We start from the raw sequence: 23,496 nt of genomic DNA on the forward strand, positions 1-23,496 counted from the left end.
TTTCCCTACAAAGAGTCCGATATAAATAAGGTCGAATCAGTACAAAAGAAATCGGTACGTTTTATTTGTCGTCGGTATGACAGAAACTTTTCTCCTTCTTCTAATCTTTCCGTGTTAGGCCTAAGACTTCTTTCTGAGCGTCGTGGTATCGAGCGCCTAAAGTCTCTGTATTTCATGGTTAACTCATCACGTTTTGACTCGTTACATAACTACATAAAGTTTCTCGAGCCAACTGCAACTTGGAGCCACCATGAATTAAACATTTTACCTTTTCATCCTCGTACTGATATGTTTAAATACAGTTTTTTTCCTCACACCATTGAACGCTGGAATTTATTACCAGGAAACATCCGATCACTACAACCAGATGAATTTCTGTGTGCCGTTGACAGTGGTCCACAGTGATGTCCGGACCGTCTGTGTTTAACTCCCACTCCTGCCATAGCCCCAGTGTGGCTGCAGTATGTATAAATAAATAAATAAATAAATAAATAAATAAATGTTTAAAGGAGCTGTGCAACGATATTCAATTGGAATGTTTTTCTCTCTACACGAGCTTACTGGCACACCTGGGACTTAAGGATACTCACACGCAACGCCATTGGCCAAGAAACTCCTTTGTTGCGGTGTAATTTCAAGGACAAAGGCGATCATTTTTCTTCCATCTCTCCTTTGCAAAATTTGATGACGTAACTCGGGGATCGCAGTACACCCAAGTGACGATATTTGAATGCGGTTCATAGATTGGACCCGAGAATTGCGTGGACACTTGACTCGGGCTCGTGACAATTGCTAGCTCGAGAAGCATTCGGGTAGTGACCCATGTCCAATCGCTGCAACGACGACAACAGCCGAGCCATAACAATGTCTGGAACTCAGCGCGTGTCCTGCGCTTTGCCAACCCCAGCGCGTGGCTATGATCAACACTGGCGGCATATAATCGGCTCCAGATCACGTGGCCGCTTGTTCTGGCTGCGAGTTGAGGGGGTGAACGCTGCTCGTTTTTCTTTAATTTTTTTCTGGGACTTCTATTGCGTGGGGTGAAAAACGAACGCGTGTTTCATAGGTCATTAACGTTAGGGATCCGTTTTAAGCGGTATTTGCGCTAAGTACAAAAATTGTTGCATCGCTCCTTTAAACCGTTCGCGACAGAGCAAAGCAATATTACATTACCTTCCTAACACCGAATATAATGCTGAGGAAGTCGCACTTTTGAATCCTGACGATCGGCTGTTGCGTCTGTTCTGCATACGAGCCAAAATGGCGGCGCCCACAACAATGTCGGGGAACGGAGTGCCGATACTCTAAGCGCAGCTTATTTAGTGGCTGTAGCTGCAGCGTGTTCGGTTGGTTCGGTCGGCTTTGCATCAAACAAGGTGACGCATCACTACCCGCGTGCTCAGATGCTCGGCGTGAGTTTGTGGAGCCGAGCGGCTTGAGCTTCTCGCGCTGTTGTTTCTGCCGGGCTGTCGGGCTGCAATCGTGCGTGCACCTTGATTTTTGATGAGATTTATTTGAAAAGGGACTTCACTTATGACTCTGCGGACGACATTGTCCATGGATTTACAGATGACGGTGTTGAACGGTATTTCAGATAGATCCTTGGTTGTTCTGTTGTGCTCTCTGGAATTTTCAGGAGGTCGGTTCAGCTGGTTCAGCCACTTGCATACACTGTTGTGCACACTTCAACACTGTTATCTGCTATCCGCAGTGTCCTCATTTCTCTCATTGCAAGAGCTTAAGACTGGCTTCACAGTAAATGGTTTGGTCTGTGATCAGAGGGCTTCAAACGTAAGCTTGGCCAACCAACTTGGTGTGTCTGTGGGTAAGCCGCATTTTTTTAAAGTTGATAACGAATATGTTTACATTATCTTTAATGTTTCGCACCTTATCGAAACAACCGGGAACAATCTCCAAGCACACAAATTTTGCATTGGAAATGAGGTCATTGAATGGTCCCATATGGTTAAATTTTGTCGTTCCACCCATGAGATGAGGTTGCGATTGGCTCCGAAACTTACTGAGAGACACATTTTTCAAAACCCTTTCAATAACATGAAAGTAAAACGTGCCGCGCAGGTAATGAGTGCCTCAGTCTGTCTTGCAATCCTATTCATTGTTTGCGTCAAGGAGCTTCCTGAGACAGCCATGGTTACAGCCTGTTTCTGCGATAGAATGGACAGCTTTTTAAATAGCTCACAATTCAAGAAGACGGCTGAAGTTGCGTCATGCCATTCTGAAAGGAGAATCTGAGGTATTTGATTTCCTTCACCTGCAACTCGGATCGATTTCAACATGGAAGTTTGAAAGTAGGATGCAGTCACAAACCATCATAGGGTGGCACGTTACTATAAAGAGTGTCCTCGTGCTCTGGGAGGAGCTTTCAAATAGCCGTGACTTTAAGTACTTACTTACACGACGCCTGCAGCAAGACCCACTTCAGAATATTTTTAGAGCTATACGACAAATGCAGGGCTGCAATACAAACTCAAAGGTGTATCAGTTCACCTCAGGACTGAAACAGATAGGGATAAAGAAACTGTTCAAACTGTTGAACAATGGAAACATAAAGGATGACAAGGCTGACCTCTTGAAGGAGTTGCCAATATTTTTGTATTATGAAAGTTCAATTGCAGACAATCTGTAATGTCTTCCAATTGATAACTTCCTGCCACTCGAGGATATTTCTGAGCTGACATCAGACATCAGGTTTAGCATATTTGATGACTCGTCCACTTGTTATGTTATGGGCTATTTGATCAAGCATTTCCTTGGACTAACAACCCATAGCTGTGGCTGTTCTCAACTGCTGAGGGAAGAGTCAGGGAAAATTAAAATAAAACTGCGTCAACATTAAAAAAAAAAAAAATACAGTGGCTCTGGGAGCCGAAGAGCTCCTGAGAGCGTAGCGAGGAGCGACGCAAGAAGGAAAGATGGGGAGAAAGAGAAGGAAAAGGGTACCGAAGAACGGGAGAAGAAACGCCCAAACCGAAACCGAAACTAACTTGACTGGAACCGGAACTAGATTGTGTTTAATGCCGCCCGCAAGGAGCGCTAGCTGTCACTCCTCTATCTGGGCCGCTGGGGCCTATGGCAGTGTCCGCTCTTTACCTCTATGATTTCACTATCTCTCCACGGGGCACGGTGCCGCCGGGGCTGAGATGCGCTCCGATAGCAAACCGAAACTTAAATACCCGTCGATTTGGTGCGGTTTTTGAGAAAGCCGTAAAATGCTTCGCGTGCCTTCTATCGCTATGCAATTTGTTGATTTAGTGTTTTTTTATGATGCTGAGCAATTTTCTAATTTAAACCATGCCCTTAAACACAATATTAAAAAAGTTCATTACGCAAAAAATCTAACAACTTAATTATCCCGGACTTTTATAATGTTCCTAAATGGGCCCCTGCACCGGACGAAAACGCCACAAACCTTTTTTCGTTGCGATGAGTAGTTTTCGCAGGAGCGATTTGGCCACCGTTTTCTGAAACACCCTGAATATATATTGTAGCAACACTCACGGCCGGCTCATATCCTACATACGATGACGACGAGGTGAAGAGGCCTCTGCAGCGCGCGAGATTAAAAGATCAGTTCGAATCCAAACGCTGTCCGAGCTGGTTCGTTTCGTCCCAGCTCCCAACAGATTTGGTGACCCGGAATCGAATTCGCTCCTTCAAGGTCTGCTGCTCCGATAGATGCCGCCGCGTCCAACGCTCCTGACGGTGACGCCCTTCATTCACCCTTGGCAGTGATCAAGAATTTTCGGCTGCCACCATTTTGGCCGGAAAATTCGATCGTATGGCTCATGCAAGTTGAGGCCCAGTTCCGTCTCCGGCACATCACCAGCCAGGAGACGCGGTACCTTCACACCGTGTCCTCCTTGCCAGCCGACGTCGCAGAGGAGCTAGCCGACATTCTCGCCGCTCCGGATACGGTCAACCCTTTCGACCAACTGAAGGCCGCCATCCTTGACCGCAAGACCGAGTCCGAGCGCAGCAGACTTCAACAACTCCTCAACACCGAGGAGCTCGGTGACAGACGCCCATCCCAGCTTCTCCATCGCATGCGTCAGCTGCTGGGAGACCAGAACCCGGACCCTAACAACGAACTCCTGCGTGAGTTGTTTCTGCAACGACTCCCATCGACCATGCTCCCGGTTCTAGCGGCTGCGGAAGACATGTCGCTAGACAGGCTCGCTGAGCTTGCCGACCGTGTCGCCGACTACTCGCGAACCCCAGGCATCGGGGCTGTCACTAACCGAGCACCCATAACAACTTCGGAAGATTCCAGTCTTTCTCGTCTTGAGGACCATGTCGAGACCATGAGTCGCCAGCTTGCCAACCTCGCACCCTTTTCACGACGTCATCAATAACGGTCCCACTCCCGCCGAAGCATGCGCTCTCACTCAACCTCTGTAGAGCGCTCCACCTTCTCAAACAGCAGTCAAGTTGACTCGGGCTCGGGCATGTGTTGGTACCACCGTACTTTCGGCAACGATGCCCGCAAGTGCAGCCAACCCTGCTCTTCGGTGGAAAACTAAGAAGACCGGGCACTGACGGCGGCAAGTGATACCAGTCGACAGAAAAGCCGCCTCTTTTATATAGTTGACAAGGTGGCTGGCCATCGCTTGCTGGTCGACACGGGAGCCGAAGTCAGCGTTCTGCCGGCCTCTCTTTCAGACCGACAACGCAAACAGAAGACCTCTCCGCTCCAGGCCATCAACAACTCGCCCATCGCAACCTATGGTCAGCGGTCCCTCACGATAAACCTTGGACTGCGCCGCACATTCCAATGGCTCTTCATCGTTGCCGACATTAAGCAGGCCATCCTGGGAGCGGACTTCCTCAGTTTCTACAAACTGGCCGTCGACATATATTCACGACGCCTCATCGACGTGACGACACACCTCTCCGTGAATGGCGTGCTCTCTACGACCACGGCAACAGGACTTAGAGCGTTTTCACCATCAACGGCCTATGAGAAAATTCTCGCGAATTTTCCGAACCTTACTAGGCCACACACAAGAGAGTCACCGGTGAAGCACACCGTTACCACATTGTCACCTCTGGGCCCCCTGTTTTCGCTCGTCCTTGACGGCTGTCTGGAGAACGCCTGGCCATTGCTCGTCGTGAGTTTGAGCATATGCTCGAACTTGGCATTGTTCGTCCATCATCGAGCAACTGGGCCTCCCCACTGCATATGGTCCCCAAGAGAGACCCAGGCGACTGGAGACCATGTGGCGATTACCGCGCCCTCAATGCCAACACCCAGCCTGACCGCTACCCGCTACCCCACATACAGGGCTTCACAACGAATCTGGTTGGTTGCCAGATATTCTCTAAGATCGACTTGGTGAAGGCATACCACCAGATTCCGGTTGAGCCTGCCGGCATACCAAAGACCGCCATAACCACACCATATGGCCTCTTTGAGTATGTGAGGATCACGTCCGGGTCACCAAATCTGTTGGGAGCTGGGACGAAATGTGAGGATGCCGTTCGGTTTGCGGAATGCCGCCCAGACATTTCAACGTACCATCAACGAGGTCACCAGAGGTCTAGACTTCGTCTTTGCTTACCTCGACGATCTCTTGGTCGCCAGCACGTCAGAGGCCGAGCATGAGGAGCACCTGCGCGCTCCTTTCACCCGCCTCGATGACCACGGGTTGGTCATCAACCAGAACAAATGCACCTTCGGCGTGACGACCATCGAATTTCTGGGGCATCAGGTTAACACCTCAAGGCACCAAACCCTTAGATGCAAAAGTTACGGCCATTCGAGACTTTCCGCAGCCAACATCTCTCAAGAGACTGCGTGAAATCCTAGGCCTCCTAAATTTCCATCGTCGCTTCCTACCGAGATGCGCTCAAACGATCAAGCCGTTGACCGACCTGCTTGCCACCAAGAAAGAGCCCTCTGCGCCGCTTGAGTGGAGCGAAGATGCAGCCTCTGCTTTCTCTTCAGCGAAAAAGGCGCTCGCTGAGGCTGCAATGCTTAATCACCCCGTTCCAGACGCAGAACTACGACTCGTCACCGACGCGTCATGCGTAGCTGTCGGTGCGGTCCTTCAACAGAACGTCAATGGCTGGCAGCCTCTCGGATTTTTCTCGCGTAAACTGAAAAACCCAGAACAAAAGTATAGCACTTTTGCACGCGAACTTCTGGCAGTGTACATGTCAATCAAGCACTTTCGCCACTTCCTCGAGGGCCGGACCTTCCACGTTCTTACAGACCACAAGCCCTTGACGTCTGCATTCCAACGCAACCACAGCGACCACACAGCGCGTGAGATCCGGCACCTGTGCTTCATATCAGAGTCCACCGTTGATCTCGGCCATGTCAGCGGCCATGAAAACACTGCTGCTGACGCACTCGCACGCGTCGGTGCTCTTTCTTCGGCCCATCCACTAGACTGGGAAAAGCTGGCATGCAAGGAAACGATCCTGAGCTCCAGCGCTTGCGCGCCTCTCCCGGATCGCTGAAGTTTGCAGACGTGCCCCTCCCCTTTTCCCCGGGAATGGTAACGTGCGAAACATCAACTGATGTGTCCCGCCCATTCATACCACCAGCGTTTCGTCTCGCTCTTTTTCACCACCTACACAACAAGAGCCACCCCGGAATCCGCGCTTCACAGAAACTTACAACTGCTCGTTTCTTCTGGACAAATATGAACGCGGAAGTACGTCGCTGGGCACGAACGTGCGTTCAATACCAACGTGTCAAAATCACACGACACACAATCACCCCCCTCTCACCCTTTCGTCCACCGGACTCCAGGTTTGCCCACATCCACATCGACTTAGTGGGACCCTTTCCATCATCACAGGGAGCCCGCTATTTGCTGACATGCGTGGACAAGATTCACGAGATGGCCCGAGGCATTCCCTGTCCCTGATATCACAGCGAAAACAGTCGCTACAGCCTTCGTCGACGGCTGGGTGTCCCGTTTCCGCTGCCCTGCTGTGGTCACTACTGACAGGGGACGGCAATTTCAGACCGCTCTGTTTGCCGCCTTCACTACCGTCCTGGGCATCAGACACATCCACACCACCTCTTACCATCCGTCGGCTAACGGCATAGTGGAGCTGCCTACACCGCCAGTTGAAGGCAGCTCTTACCACATACAAGCCTCGAGAACGTTGGGCCGACCACCTTCCTCTCGTTCTGCTGGGCCTTCGCTCGGCGCTTAAGGCAGACCTTGGCTGTTCTGCAGCCGAGTTGGTCTACGGCACGCCACTGCGCCTACCTGGCGAGTTCTTCTCTCCACCCTCATCTGAGTCAAGAGAAGACCCCAATGGCTACATTGACGACCTTCGACAAACCTTTCGTATTCTCCGTCCCGTTTTACCATCTCAACGGAGCCATCGACACGTCTTCATTAGCCAAGACCTCGAGACGTGCTCGCACGTTTCGAGGTCTTGGCTAATGCGAGGTCTTGGCTAATACGAGGTCTTGGCTAATACGTGCGACGCGATCAGGTCCGTCGACCTCTGGTACGGGTCTACGACGGACCGTTCCGATTGCTTGATCGACAAGCAAAGACATTGACACTCGACATCAACGGCCGTCGTGACGTGGTCACAGCCGACCGCGTCAAGCCGGCATATCTAGCATGCCTCTCTACCTCGGCTGCTGCTGCAACCCCTGCCGCACCGTCTCCACCTTTGCTGGGCACAACCAGCCCAAAGCACAGCACATGGGCCCCCCCGTGGCCTCCGGCTCTACAGGGGGGAGCCTTGTAGCGACACTCACGGCCGGCTCATATTCTACACGCGATGACGACGAGGTGAAGATGCCTCTGCAGCGCGCGAGATTAAAAGATCAGTTCGAGTCCAAACGCTGTCCGAGCTGGTTCGTTTCGTCCCAACTCCCAACAATATATATATATTTATACATATATAAACGCAACATTCTAAAGAGTGAATTTACCAGTTATATATTTGCAAACAGGCTAAGCAAGTTGACTGCGCACATTGAACATAATTTTGAATTGAGTAGTCAGATGGATGTACCTCGAAAATAATTAACGGGAAGGCACCTCTAAAAAAAGGTGTTGCTCAAACATGCCAGTTTCCTGGACTCACACCGGTCTTCTTTCTCTCCTCGGGATACCCTGTGGTGTATGGCAGCATCTGGCACCTGTCGTTCAGAATGCATCGAGACCCGCCTTCCCATCAAGCTCCAGACATAATTTATCTCCGCTTGGCATGTCATGCAGTAAGACCCACAGTACTTCTACTTCAGAAGTATAAGGTGTGTCTCACTTCGTCCATTCACTGTATGCTGTTACTCTCTTGTTCCAGTACGACGGTTCCTCGGAGAACTACAGAGAATACCGCGAGGGCGACAGACGTGTGGAGGCAAGCTGCAAGGGCCGGACACCCGAGACAGTGACCGTCAGTGACCAGGGGGATGAAGTGAGGAAACTCAAGAGGCAACTCATCATCTGGGCCAGAAGAAAATCGGAGACCGTACGCTGGAAAATTTGTCGACCTTCATCCTTGGGTGGCATGAACATTTTCCAGTCATATTCATAGATGAGGTGAACTGTTACTGGAACTAGGTCGACCCATCCTTCTGCAGCTTACCGGGCGTTACCAAAGCTACGGCGCCAGCAAGACAACCGGAACATTTGACTGAGGGACGTGACAACATATTGTGGGAGTATACTCCTCTTACGGAGAGCTCTCACAAAACTTGCTTCGTTCCTCTGATTAGCTCCAAAGGGCGGCCGCGTGTTTTTCTTTGTAAAATAAACTGAAACAGATTATAGCTGTAGTGTGGCCACCGAAATTGACATTGCGGCATAACATTCCTAATGAGGGTTCTGGCATCTATCCTGTGATCTCTTATGCAATTATGAATGTCGCAGCGACAAGTGATCACTTGACAAGAATCTGCAATTCGTCATATGACAAACTGCGTAAATGGTTTGGTAAGTGCAGTAGTGTCAATTCTGCATATCTGGGAAAAAACTGTGGCTGGGAGGGCTCCCTTCCTCATCACCATTTGTCTCAGGGAGGGCTGTTTTGAAAACCCCTTTCAAGTCATTAGTCTGAAAGGTAGTTTCTGGGATACCGCTGATACATAGTAATTTCCGGCATCTATGACACACGTTAGAAGGAAACCCTTATGCAGTTGTAATCTGTGAACCAGGTTGCAAACTGTGCGGACGGCTTAGATCAAGTTCTGCTTTGTATTAGTGGTCTCAGCATTTGGCACGCAAGCTGTGGAGCAGTTCTGGCAATTGGAACTTCAAGCTCCTGAATACTGAAACTGTTCCCATCAGCACGACAACCACAGCTGGTTGTCGTGCCAGTAGACCTCGTTCCGAAGTCACCGGAAGAAAACAACAATAACCAGTTGCTGCCATCATGTTGTGTTAGCCAGTGGTTGAGAACAAGACTTTTTCTCTCCTGAGCTGGGACAAAGTGTTTTTTATTTTGTTTTCTCAAAGCCCCTTTGACACGCAATGGCGCAGATAACCTAGCTCAGTGAACACCCTACCTGTTAGTAGTGTTTCCAGTTTGTGCTAAATGACGAAAAGAGCCCTTGCAGAATAAGGTAGTGCTGTGAAAAAGTAAATTTTTAATTCCTCATACCGGAGATTCCCATCTGTTATAGTTTGGATAGGAGCAAGCTGTGGTCTGTGCTGTTAAAAGCCGTTCTGAAGTCTAACTGGACGATCTCGCGCAGAGTTGGGTTGTCGAGGCCGATGCTGAGTGCATGGGCGACAGCTGCAAGGGCCGATTTGCAGCTCCTGCCGGGGCGGAAACCGTATAGCTAGAGGCTAAGGAAGGTCAATAGCTCAAGGGGGGCTAAGAGTCGCTCGTTAATGACTCTCTTCATTGTTTGGCAAACGATGGAGGTTGTGGAGATTGGTCGGTATGAGTGGATGTCAGACTTGAGAAGGCACCGTGTCCCTATTTGAGAGGCGTTACTGACGTAACTTTTCAGAATTTAGGAACAGAGCTGCGGGCGAGGTCGAGAAATGTAGCGTTGCTGTTTTGAGAAATGTAGGATGGGGCGTTATGAAGTTGGGTGAGGCCAGCAGTTTTCAGTACATACGTCTAATAGCATGTCATCGAGTGGATCAGATGAACAGTGCAGAGAACCTGCTGGGATCGATGCGCTGTAGGCTTCCTTGGAGGTGGGCATACGATTGTTCACGGAGAGAGGTTGGGCAACAGGTGACACCAGAAGAAGCTTTCCATGTTTGCAAAAGACCTCGACAAGGATGGCTTCTAGACCCGGAGGGGTGAGGTGGTCGAGTCGTTGGCAGGGCAGGTGTTTTGGCATGGCAAGGACGGACGCCGCCGTACCAAGTTGAGGGTCGGTCTTGCTGGAATACAGAGAATTGTATGAGATCGATTAATTGTCCACCGAAGACAGGCGTCCAGCCATGTCTCGCACACAGCGAATATTGTATTCGGGAAAGATTACTTCAGTGCTTTAAAGTCGAGAAGGTTATTAAAAATTAAACGTTGGAAAACCAAACGCGATTGGAGTCTGTAAACTCCAATCGCGCACTTTTCGCACGATAACTATGCCAAACGCGGAGTTGTCGTGCAAACGGTGAACGCTGCCGTTGCTGTCGCTCATCGGAGGCGGGTCGGAGATCTACTTGGTTGAGCTAGGGATGATGGTGGGGTATGCAGGGGCTCCGTGCTGCTTAGGGGATGGAAAGAGGTCCTTGGCCAGGGGTGGGAACCGACACGCCGCACATAGCCACTCAGTTGATATTGAGGTGAAACGTCTATACAAAGTGGGAGATACATCTTCGCATTTCTGGTGGAACCATAAATCACAAACGAAGCATTGGAGAGTGGCGACATTAGACAGTTTTAGTATAGCGTGGCTGGCTCTTACTTACGCAATACGCAATAGTATGGCGTACGCTAAAAATGACCTGCTCGGACCGTTACGTTTTCGAGTGGACATGCATGATTTTGGTTAAATTAGCTAGAGCCAAAGAAGTCCGCGTGCTTATAGCGCAACCGTGCTCCTGGAAAGAAATATTGAAAATGAAAACGTGTCCAATCATTTTATTTCAAATTAAATCAAGCCGCAGCTGCCTCGTCAAGCGCGCCTTTCTGCGGGGTACAGGGGCTACGAGTACGAGTGCGTAGCCAAATTCGATCACGGAGCCTCCGTCAGTCGCCCCGTGGAAACGGCACCTTTTATCAATCGCGGAATGAAATTTATGACCCACTGATGTCCAGTGCATAGCGAGAACTTCGGCGATTTCTTTTAGAGTCGTTCGTCCGTCGGCGAAGAACTGTGCGAATAGGCTTAGCGTTGGACAGATCGCAGCGTTGACGCACATTCCGAGCGGCGAACATTTCCACTGTGCACTCCTTCAGCTGCACGGCGATCTGATTCGACCACGGTTGGTCCGAGAAAGAATTGCCAAGCTGAACACCACGCAATTTCACGTAACACAGAACTTCGAAGACACCACGCCGCCCTTGCTGCGCCAGTCGAGGCAACGTTACTAAAACACTCAGTTGGGAAACTGCCATAGAGACTTATCTGAAAAAGTGGCCCCGATCTGTCCTCGAGAACCGAGCTAATGGCGAACACAACGGCCCCACTTCTCCCGCAGCAGCCACTCGATTAACTGTACGTTACTTCTATTTTGGCTTTAATCGGCCATTTCTGAGCCGAAACAGATACAGCGGAAGAGGTTACAGGGGTGCCACCCCCGTCTCCCCAGTGGACGCGCCGTGACTTACTACCGAAGTTAAAATGCACCTAGGTCGGGAGGCGCTACCTGAAAGCACCGCTGAGGCATGGTTGTATAAAAACAATATTAATTGTGCCGCAGAACCCTGCAAACTAAAAATTTTAAAAACATCACGCGCCCAAACTTCAGTAAATTTCATACAAAAATAGTCTTTTCCTTTTGTTTTTACGCAAGCTCAAGGTGACCATAGTATAGACCTTTGCAGAAATCGCCTCCTGCGCGCTGCCATCTTTGTCTGCTGGGCTGTGGAGCGCCTTCCAAGCATGCGCTGTTGATCTGCTGTGCGGTATATCGGACGCTGCGCATGCGTCCACAGCTCAGTGACTCAGCATTTTTCGCCCGCTCGCTTCGTTCGAGACTGCCGCAGGAAAGGTCTATAGACAAATGATAAAGAGTGGGGCTGTTGTCGTATTTAGCTCGGTCTCGATGGACGCCAGTGGCCCAAGTTTTGACGGCGAGTTTCCCAACTGAGTGTTCTAGTAACGTTGAGTCGAGGTAACCACCATCTTGAAACTGGCGCTCTCGTTGGGTCCGAGATCTCTCGAGAGCGTCCCGCAAAGCCCGCTAGCCCGCCACCCAAAATCCCCAGCGTTGCGCGCGTACGCAATGCGCTAGACCTTCTATTGCGTTCTGCGCATGCGCAGTCACGACCCGCAATTTCCTTGCGTACGCAAAGCTATAACGTACGGTCCACTAAAACTGTCTATTGTCGAACACAGACCGGCTACGAAGGCTATAGCTGCATTGGAAATATTTCTTCAAAATACAGGGCTCAGTGATCGTCTATAATACTATTTCCATTCTAAATACACTTTCGTGTTCATAACTTTCAATACGCGACAACTGATTTAACGTAGACTGCCATGACTGTATTACACTACACTCAAGTGTGCTGAGTGAATAACTCTCCAGTGCTGTGCGCCATCAAGATCTACATCCAAATCGTGCTTCATTGAGTGCTCCCTCCAGAACTAAAACTCTCTCTCCCCCTTTCTTCCCACTTCCCTCTCCCAAAGCAAAGTAGCCAGCCCCGGAAGTTTCAGGGCTAACCTCTTTGTTTTTACTTCCGTTATTAAAAAAAAAAAAAAAGAGACAGAAGAAAAGGGATGAGAACATTCCGAAGGCAGAAAGGACAATGCGTTTAAGGAAGAGAAATTCCGAATTAAGTTTAAAGAAAAACAAAACGTAAATCAAGTGTAAAGAATTAAAAAATCTAAGCGTAAGGAAAAGAAAACCGGAATCAAGGATTAGCAGAAAAGGAAAACGAGGCATCATTAAATGTTATATTTTTTTCTCTTTGTTTTTTCCATGTTCAGCTGGCCCCATTCACAGGCCATAGCTGTGTGCCCGACTGCTCAGCGCGTGCTGATGGCGAGCTTCCACAGTTTCCTTGCAAGGTGCATTCGACACCATCAAGATTTCTGGTCTTAGCAACCTATTAACGTGACCTCGTTTTGAGCATGCGCTCTAAACAGCACCCACAAATATGGCGTCCATTGAATGCTCTCTATTTACGACATTTCTTTTTTTAAGATTGACACTGAAACAAAAAAGAAGAAAAAAGAATGTTATCGACGACAGTGCTAAAAGCGCGAGCTAGTTGCTTTGTATCACGTGACACGAGCTCCTGCAGCGGGTGCAGTCATGCCAGTCAAGGCTAGAGCCACTAAATAAGCGTAGCTTATTTAGTGGCACTAGTCAAGGCTACTCGCTCGCCGCTTGCACGGCCTTCGCAGCTATTCTATGCAAAGGTGATAACACGTCGTATTAGACACAAGTAGAGCTCCAGAAAAATGCGTACAAAATTACTGCGGCTAGGCTCTGTCGCCTCTGGTACAGGTAATCTTCATTTGCAACAGGAGTGACGGACGGCACCGGGCAAAGTCTGAAAATGGAGAACGCTTATTTTGATGTTCCTGAGAACGCGACGAGTACAGGCGGCAACGCAGACAACACGCACCAGCGCGGACACCGCCGAGCCGCCGAGCACCCGGCCATACACACGCTGAGCGACCTACATTTCAAAATTCAGTTAGTCGCATCCAAAGAAAACGTGTTGTTGATGTCAAAATAACTAAGACGTCAAAATAAAAACTGTTATTTTGACGTCCGTGGCGTCATTGGCCACGCCCCTTGGATATCCAATCTGTGCCGAAAATGCGCAGCCGTAAACAGAATGCCATGGGGGCAGCCATTTTGAAGAGAAAATCAATGAAAACGAAGTAGAAAAAGTGGTTAGTTACCCCATTCGTTGTGAGAGGCCGTTTTTACGAGTTTAAATAATTGTTTGAGGAACTTTCGCTTTTTTTAAATTTTGGTTGTCAATATAATTTATATTGTGTGAATAATATATTATGATATAAGTTCTACAATGTAATTACCACAGGCTTATTCTACAGTGGGCAAATTGTGTATAGACCAGTGTCCGCGCCAATTGCAGGGCGCCGCCATGTTTAACTACACTCGCGCCACCACACGGAAAGAACCGGCAGGCAGGAGAGGGGGGGGGGGGGGGGGCTGCGTTGGAGGCGTTGCTTTGGTGAGCTGGATGCGGTAGGCTGTCCGAAGGCACCGACACATCGTGAAGGAAGTCTTCACGAGAAGCCTCCGCGGCCCGTTCTTCAACAGATAAGATGTCGTGAACATTCGAGAACCCATCTCGATCAAGAAAACAAGGGAAAAGCTTTCTTGTCTTAGATGTTCTCGGTGTCTGCTGACCCTTGACATCCGCGTTTCAGTCCGGGTTCATTGCGTCGTAAATATCTCGCTACCGCTTTCTTGTAGCTTTCAAATTCTTGATTGTTGGCTCCTTGTATACGACACTGCATTCGTGGCACGTTTGAGACCGATTTCCGCGATCTACTTGCCTTTCTGCGGCAGCGCGGCTCTGCCGAGCCGAAATAAGTGGGAGGAGTTCACTTGATCGAACGACGTTTTAGCGAATGAAAACAAGACCACGACGTTGCATCGAATGACTAGCGAATGGCGCCGTTCATATTAGCGAATTATAGTTACATAAACAGCTCGGATTAGCTTCCTTTTGTAATGTGCCGCCTTGTGTGCCGCCGCGAAGCGGCGTAAACGAAGGCTCCGAATATGTTAACACGCGTCCCCCCGTCCCCTTTCCCTTTCCCCCCCCCCCCCCCCCCCCACACACACACACACACACGCTGCCAGAGTCTGGGTTCGGAACTATTAATTGCCAGTTCCAAAGGATGGTACTTACTTGAACTGGGAGCTGGAATTCTACGAAATACCAGGAGACACTTACTATCGGGCAACGAAGCAGGGTGCCTGTGGGGGCGGAATCTAGGATTGCTATACGGATTAATATTGTGACAGGCGATCAATTATAATAGCAGACGAAACTTCGACTCGTTTGTTCAGAAGTTCGCGGTGATATTTTATTAGCTCTCGTTACAGCACACCAAAGATCTTAGGCAGTGAAATTCACATCACGCAGGCTCGTGCGTCGTAGTCAAATGAGCGCAGTCGACGACGAGGTGTAATGAGCTACTAAGCTTCACAAGGAAAATGCCCGCGAGAAAGAGTTTTGCGGCAGTCCAAAACACCGATCCAGCAGAAGCACGTACGTACGTTTACTCCGGACTCCATGAACCCGACGGCGCAAGATCAAAGCGATCAAAGAGCACCGCCGCCATCGCCACCCGGTTTTTTCTGCACTTTGCGCGACGACGGCACTGCAAGGAGGGCACTCGCCTCGGCATTAACAATCCGCGAAAAAGATTAATTTCCCACTCTTGAAGCCATTCCAAATGATAAATGAAAATACCTCGGCGTTGTAGAGCATCTGACAACACAATGGTGCCGAGCGCCTGCTCGGCATCGTCGTTGCTCGTGAAGGCCTGCTTATTTGTAGTTGAGACGATGATTCCACATCTTTCGTGCCACTCGTGGAGCTTGCAATAACTTCGAAGGGCAGGGGAATTTTCTCACGAGGACCTTGAAGACTCGCAACACCGGAGCCACCAAAACAATCGTACAAACCGTCGCCATGTTTGCTTTTTCTTCGCCACACGCGGCGCGGTGAAATCGTCGCGAGATGTTTTCTGGCTCGGCTAGATGGAAACCAACAGCGGCAAAGTGGCATATAGACAAACGACTCCCACATTGCGGGCACTATACTCACATACCGCGGTAAACAGGACCGATGCCGGCGAAGTGGCAATCGGCACACCAGCGGAGAAGCCCACGGCGGGAAGCAGCCGTGGGCTTCTCATACTCATTTTCACAGTAAGACCGGTATGCACAGTTTTTACAGTTTTACAGTAAGACCAGTATGCACAGTTTCAGTTTGTTCAGTTCAACCAGTAGCAATAAGCTTTTTTGAACTGGCCCAGTTTGCAAAATTTCTCAATAGGGATAGTAATAGTAAAACTCTAAAAACGGTGTTTAACGGTACCTCCCGGCACAGTTATCACATACACGTTATTGTCTTTATCAATATTTTCTTTCATAAATCAGCAGATATAATGTTGAACCGACTAGTGTGGTGGAACGTCCGTTGTAGCCAATAACAGATAACCAACACCAAAACCAATCCTTGCATTTTACATAAGAGACGAAGCGAATAAAAATTACGGGAATACGAATACGATAATCATCCATATTTCTATCAGCGAGGGCACAAACTTCACCTGAGGGAGTTATCTCTGGTTGGTAGTCATAGTGATGCGCGAGAAAGTGGACGCGCAGGTTTTGTTAATAAAGAGTGCACCCATCTCTCGAGTAAATTTGGCAAAACAAATATATCTTGAAAAATGCATAGGAATACGAAACAATATACTGCAAACAAGTTTGTATGCGATCCTAGGCTTTAGGTAAAAAAGAGCTGCTACGTTCATGGTGCCCAATGTTAGCTTCGGGATCCTAAAACACAACGTTGGATCGATCACTTTCTTTCGGGAGGTAATAAATGCTCCGAGAAGCCTGGACATCGAAAGTAAAAAGATATACTTCTAGAGATCATATTTCATATTTGAGAATTTTTTTGCCTACGTTTTTTATTTATGCGTAGTTGTAGCAGATTGAATTTGATCATGTCCCGTGACGTGCTTACGCGGCGGCATAAGCAGCTATAGGGATAAAAATGTCCTGGTAGCTACGAATATCGTGTTCCAATCGTCCAAAATATTGTGTCCTCGTCTATTCAAAAAAAAAAAAAAAAAAGATACGTAATCGTTTAGGTTTTTCAGAAAGCCATCGAAAAAGGTGGCGCCGAACAACTGGAGTAAGATGTCAATCTCAATCAATCTCCTAAAGCAAATGTGTCTCTGCGGGCGTCTAAGTTATGTTACAATAAGCTATGAATATCCCATAGACGTCGCTCGAGCCGTCTGGTTTGAGTCGAGTTGCGTCCATAAAAAGGGCACCGAGTTACATCAAAAGTCACTGTGATGATGCTATCGAGAGCTGGAAAAGTGCAGGGATATTTTCACGGGGTTAAAAAACTAAAGAATAGTTACATCGAATTTAAGGGAGTGCTTAGTTTAGGGCCAGTTTGCAAGTTCCATAAGGCAATCTGCTCGTTGAAACCGTAACACGGGCGTATCGGTAAACTCGAGATGTGTGGTGAGTAAAATGAGATCAAAAGCGTTGTTAGAATCGGAAACGTTATTTATTCCCGCGTTTTCATCTGGATTTCAACCGTAGAAGCTTCCGTGTCCGGTGTACGACCGGATCCGCTGTACAGTCCTCCATGGCTCAGACTGCTTCCGTATCCGAGCCCGTAGCTGCCGTTACCGCCGGCTACGCAGCCGCCGTAGCCGCCGTGGCGGGCGTGGCCGCTGTTGCCGCTGTAGCCGGCGTAGCCGCCCTAGCCCTCCTAGCTGGCGTAGCCGCCGTAGCCTTCGTAGCCGGCGTGGCCTTCGTAGCCGGCGTGGCCTTCGTAGCCGGCGTGGCCTTCGTAGCCGGCGTGGCCTTCGTAGCTGGCGTGGCCTTCGTAGCCGGCGTATCCGCCCTAGCCCTCCTAGCTGGCGTAGCCGCCGTAGCCGGTGTAGCCGCCGTAGCTGGCGTAGCCGCCGTAGCCTTCGTAGCCGGCGTGGCCTTCGTTGCCGGCGTGGCCTTTGTAGCCGGCGTGGCCTTCGTAGCTGGCGTGGCCTTCGTAGCCGCTGTAGCCGGCGTAGCCGCCCTAGCCCTCCTAGCTGGCGTAGCCGCCGTAGCCGGTGTTGCCGCCGTAGCCGGTGTAGCCGCCGTAGCCGGTGTAGCCGCGGTAGCCGGCGTAGCCGCCGTAGCCGGTGTAGCCGCCGTAGCCGGCGTAGCCGCCGTAGCCGGGGTAGCCGCCGTGGCCGGCGTAGCCGCCGTTGCCGGCGTAGCCGCCGTTGCCGGCGTGGCCTTCGTAGCCGGCGTGGCCTTCGTAGCCGGCGTGGCCTTCGTAGCCGGCGTGGCCTTCGTAGCTGGCGTGGCCTTCGTAGCTGGCGTGGCCTTCGTAGCCGGCGTGGCCTTCGTAGCTGGCGTGGCCTTCGTAGCCGGCGTGGCCTTCGTTGCCGGCGTGGCCGCTGTGGCCGCCCTAGCCGCCCTTCCGGAGCCTCCGAGCAGGCCGGCAAGGGTGCCAGCAACAGCCAGGATGAGGATAGTCAGACGAAGCTGCAGGCGAATTTTGTGATGAGTTTAACAAGTTGCAATGCGACATTTTTAAACCGATATTCAAGTCTACATATTTGCCTACAGTGGCCGTTATTTGGTTTCGTATACGATTTAAAAAAAAAATGTTCGGGCGAATATTGCCGCGCGAAGGGCCGAACAAGCAGCGCTCGGTCACAGAATTCTCGAAGACTCGCGTTTCTTTTTACTCGAGGAGTAACTTTTATCATTTCGTCCTAGTTTCTTGTTCTCGAAAATACCTGTACATTCTCAATCCGAACGCCCGGTGCTCAAACCTTCTGGGCCGAATTTTTGCGATGCCGACGCACACTACATAAGGAGCTGCCAGTGAGCTTGTAGAGTCAGTCTCACTCTCGCTTCCTGTTAAGCTGCCAAATCGCCGCCCGCTTTTGTGCTGTCTCGACTCTCGTTCTTTGTTTTGTTTGGCACAAGTTTGCCGATTAAACCTTTCTTTTCAGTTCATTATTTATCGCCTCTTCGCCTTAATCTTGTTTAACATGCAGCGACTGTGCGAAAACAATCGGTGATACAGCCGACGCAGCAAGTGCGATCGCAATTTTTGGTTTCACATGCTCCAACAACCGCGCGATTTCTGTCGGCGCGGCCGGCTCTTCTAGTTGCAGCGGGCACGGACGCGACGCGTTTGACTTCGCCTAAAATACAGCACAAAAGTCGTAATAAACACAAATGTTGTACGAATAAAACATATAACTAGAAATGTTTAATAATTCAACATTAAACCAAAAGCTTTTAGGTGTCTAAATTTATTTTCGAATACGCAGCTATCGCGGATGAAAGCTGGCTAATGAACTGCTGGTTGACCAGAAAGCGATCGCACCAACTCTGCATCAAAATACCAACATGGTGGAAACCAGTCGCAGAGCCGCTGCGACAGTGCGAGTGCGATTTTAATCCCACATTTACTTCAAATCGCACCGATTTCGAACGAGACTCAGAGCACGTGAAACAGCCTTTACTTCGTGACAATATTCGCCGGTAGAGACACGAGAAATATTCAAGGAAGTAAAAATGAAATAACGCAAAATGGCCAATGACAAGAGAATTGACACAAGGGACACCTGCACTGTCTACTTTATTGTCTCTATCTTTTTGCGCTTATTTATTGTGTACCTAAAATTCACCAGTTGTTGTACGGAACCGCGTTCTCAGAACGCGTTCCTCTTCAGAGGAACGCCGCCGTTCCAGCTTGCATCGGTGGAACTGGAACGAAAACTCGTGACGTACTCGAGAAAATGGCAGGAGGAACGGCGGTTTTTTTTTATTTATATATTTAACTTCAAATTTTCCCGGTTTTATTAGGCGTCAAGGCCTTTTTCATCGTCCATTTCAACCTCCGATTTCGAGGAATATGGAAGTGTCCGAGGGATTATCGAAAACAAAAAAACGGGAACAAATGTGACCGTGGCGACTCGACACGTAGTTCTATTTGAATAGATTCCCTCGATTCATTTATTTTATCTATGAATTATTTAGCACAATATTTCATTAAAAAAAGCAAATGTACAGTTAATTTAACAAAACTTTCCAATCTTACGAATGTGACGGTAGCGTGTTCCTTGCGAACCCCTGGAACTTGTAACGGGAACCCGTTCCACGATTGAGAAGGAAGGAGGAACGTGATTTTATTCCCGTTTTTGAGGAACGTGTACAACAGTGATAATCACCAACTAGCACTTTAGCAAATAGTCGGCAATACACGTTAAAAGGTCCGCGTGCACTCAACCGAGCAGATCCCACTTCATACCGTATGTTTTTGTGTGAACTTTTTCCTCTTAGGTTTTGGACTCTCTGATGAGATGGTCGACGCGAGACAATATTTATGAGTAAATTTTTCATGCGTTTTTCTATGACTAGAGGTCCGTGTTATCGGATAAATCCGAAAAAAAAATCGAAAAACGCTCGTCGTAAAAGTGCCGTGAAGAAAAACTCTGAAATTCGAGGTCACGACATAAATATAAAAATAAAAAAGGCGGTATTTCACAAATACATATTGCGAAAATCTGAGAGGAGCATGTTTGTTTTTTTCAGTCCCGGACCACTGACAAAAATAGGTTTACCTTTTAGCTCGTCAAGGTCCGTTGTCTTGGTCACGACCAAAGCCATTGTTTAGGTTTCTAGACCAGGCCACACTATTTGTGTGCTCCTTAGAGGAACGAGGGGTACTGTCTTTTTTTCTAACAGTGATAGCTATGAACAAGCATATTTCAATGAAGGGAGAGTGCAGCTGAAGCTCCCATACTTCGCAGCGACTACGTCCAGGAGTTTAGCTATTTCAAAGTATCGACTGTTATTGATGCAACTCTTTTTTTCAATATCTGTCGTGGGAGAGTTAGCATTCCAGAAGTAATCCGCCAATGCCAAATGCAGCTGATTAAATAGCATTGAATAAAGGTGAGTTCCGATGAATGTAGAGTACGTTCATGTCCGAACATTTAGTTTTTATTTTAAATTTTGAAAAAAAAAATGGCAACTAAGTAAAATTAAACTTCGAATTTCAGAGAATTGAAAAACTAACAAAAACAAACTCTGATAAGCAAAGTCTTTTTAGCGGAAAATAAAATCCGAAAAACAAGCTCCTAATTTAACGAAAAATGAACTCAGAAAAACGGAATCCTAACTATATTTGATAAGAAATGTATGTCTACCATCAACTTAGAAAAAAAAATTCAAAGGAAGTAATTCGGTGTCAACAATTTTGTTTCTTGTTTCGCAATTAGATACTCGACATCTTTTTATTGCGTAAAGATGCTATGCCGTCGTCCACTCACGGAAAACGAGAGGATTACAACTGACCTTATTCTTTTTTTTTATGCTGCTTTTGTGAGACATATTCGCGCGGTCTCCCATCATGTCTAAAAGAAAATATTCTAGGGTTCATTATTGCTATAAGCAAACAAATAGTAATTTTAGATTAAATGCTTCTATAAGAATGTCTCAACTTTCATCCTAAGTATGAAATATAAGAACGTTCATAGTTTAGTTCCCCACATATAAGTAACAGCCGAAATTCAATTTGGCATTTTGAGGCTCTCAATGTCTATATATTGCGACATGGCATTTGTATTTTTACGTCAATTTTGGGATCATTCTTCGCCAATTAGTATATTTAGAACCTTGTAAATTAAAATGTAAATGATAAATTGAAGTGGAAAGTCTGCATTATCATTCAATATCTTTCTAAATCTTTTACACCGACTGTCCCATTCAGTATATGAAAATGTATCTGAAAACGTGTCGTCCAAAAATAGAAAAAAATGTTTCGATCAATAAATAAAAGAGTTTAAAACACCGTATATAAGTTAGAAAGCAGAATATTCAAAAAACGTGTCTCTTACCAGAGTCGTCATGGTTTTCAGTAGGTTGGTCTCTTTGGAGGCTCTTGGCTGAAGTGTGATATTGCACGTGTGCTTTCGGTGCGCTTGCGTAGTTTTATATAGAAAAAAAAGCCTGGCGGTGGACGGCGAGTTGTCTTCATATTCAGCCACGCGAATGTAAATTTACAATAAAAATTATAAAAAAAGACACGGATTATTATGAAAAGGCAGATATGTAGTCTACACGTATTCTGCAGTAGTTCAAATGTAATTAAAATACAAACACGTTGAGTGGGCTCGGTGACTGTGTTGCGACACAGTCAACTAGTCCACTCGCTTTCACTATGCAGGTGTTTTCCTCCGTCCTCATGCGTGTGCTGCTTCCTGTCCTAGTGTGCCTTCCCGAACGTCTTCTCGGAACCAGTGCCTACGTGCTACGCACGCGACACCCGTGATTCCCATCTGTCCTCCAACTGCGTGACGGCTCGTGTGTCAACTCTCTCGGCCAGACATGTACAGTCAAATAATCCACTCGCTTTCCCTATGCAGGCGTTTTCCTCCGTCATCACACCTGCGCTGCCTCCTACCCTACTGCGCCTTCCCGGGTGTCGCCTCAGAATGTGTGCCTACGGGCTATGCACGCGATACCGGTGACTGCCATCTGTCCTCCCACAGCATGAGGGCTCGTGTGTCAACGTCAACTCCCTCGACCAGACATGTGCGTAACGCGTTACAAGTAACGTGTTACCTCTATCTACCCTTAGCAAAAAGAGGCTGTACAGGAAACATAGTTGAAATATATTGAATATTCATATTAATTTTGTATTCCTTTTGTATTATTTCGTCCACAATCTCGAAATATGCGCGTATGGTATTTTAAGCATATCATAAATATTATTCAGAAAAGATTTCAAATATACCAAAAATATAATTCCTTGGCCCTCAAGATGCCACCTGTGTAATAAAAACCAATTACACGAAACGATTTTTTTCAATTTGGATTTTATTAGTAAAGAGTGTCCCTGTGGTATTTGAAGGTACTACTACATACATCCCACAACTATACATTGGAAACGAACGCAAACACAAACATCATGAAGCATTGAACACCCGAATCACAGTCCCGTTGACTGCTCCAGAGCCCTATATGGTCTACATATTGAAGGTAATCATTTGGCCGATGACCACCTCAGAACTTATTAAGGTTCCAAGTATTCGACCTTTTTCTCGGGAGTCTGCCAAAAAGAAAACAGTGTTTCGAAGTTCGTGGACGATATCTGTTACTAAAAGGCATTGTGTATGTTTGTTTGTTTATTGCTACCAGCATAGAAAAGTTTGGTATTGCGGATGCATCAAAGCCAGCGAGTGGCTTGTGCGACGCCATCCTCCAATAAAAAAAAAAAAAACGATATGTAGCAAGGGTAGTTACTGAAAATACAATAATATAAAACAGACAAAAAAACAAACAAATGCAAACATAATTCCATGAAGTTAGTCACGCTAGTAATAACTTGAAGATTTTACGCGAAAAGATATTATGTAAAGACTAAAACGGAAATCAATAGCAATGTCAAAGCAAAATAAAATACCACAAAACTGGAAAATATGCGAAAAAAAAATCACGGAAGGTCTTCTGTTAAAATGTCCTACAAACAGCAGAATATTCATTAATGTTCTAGAAAGGCAGGCGCTTAAGATTGGCACACATTACTAAGCAAAATGAGTCTGCGATAGTTCGCTACTAAAACGAAACCAATAGTTCGCTATTAAAACGAAATACCTCTAAGCAT

The 23,496-nt window shown here is 47.7% G+C and overlaps 1 protein-coding gene across 1 annotated transcript; it reads right to left on the minus strand.

The window, feature by feature from the left end:
- Positions 1-17,366: 17,366 nt before the first annotated feature.
- Positions 17,367-21,739, minus strand: LOC8038516 (ice-structuring glycoprotein-like). Its single transcript, XM_029971032.4, has 2 exons — positions 21,728-21,739; positions 17,367-18,353 (listed from the first exon to the last, which is right to left on the minus strand). The coding sequence occupies exons 1-2, from the start codon at positions 21,737-21,739 to the stop codon at positions 17,517-17,519; spliced, it is 849 nt and encodes a 282-aa protein (XP_029826892.2). The 3' UTR covers positions 17,367-17,516.
- Positions 21,740-23,496: the final 1,757 nt, after the last annotated feature.

Source organism: Ixodes scapularis, unplaced genomic scaffold, assembly GCF_016920785.2.
Source record: "Ixodes scapularis isolate PalLabHiFi unplaced genomic scaffold, ASM1692078v2 PGA_scaffold3__209_contigs__length_174095766, whole genome shotgun sequence".
NCBI lineage: Eukaryota > Metazoa > Arthropoda > Arachnida > Ixodida > Ixodidae > Ixodes > Ixodes scapularis.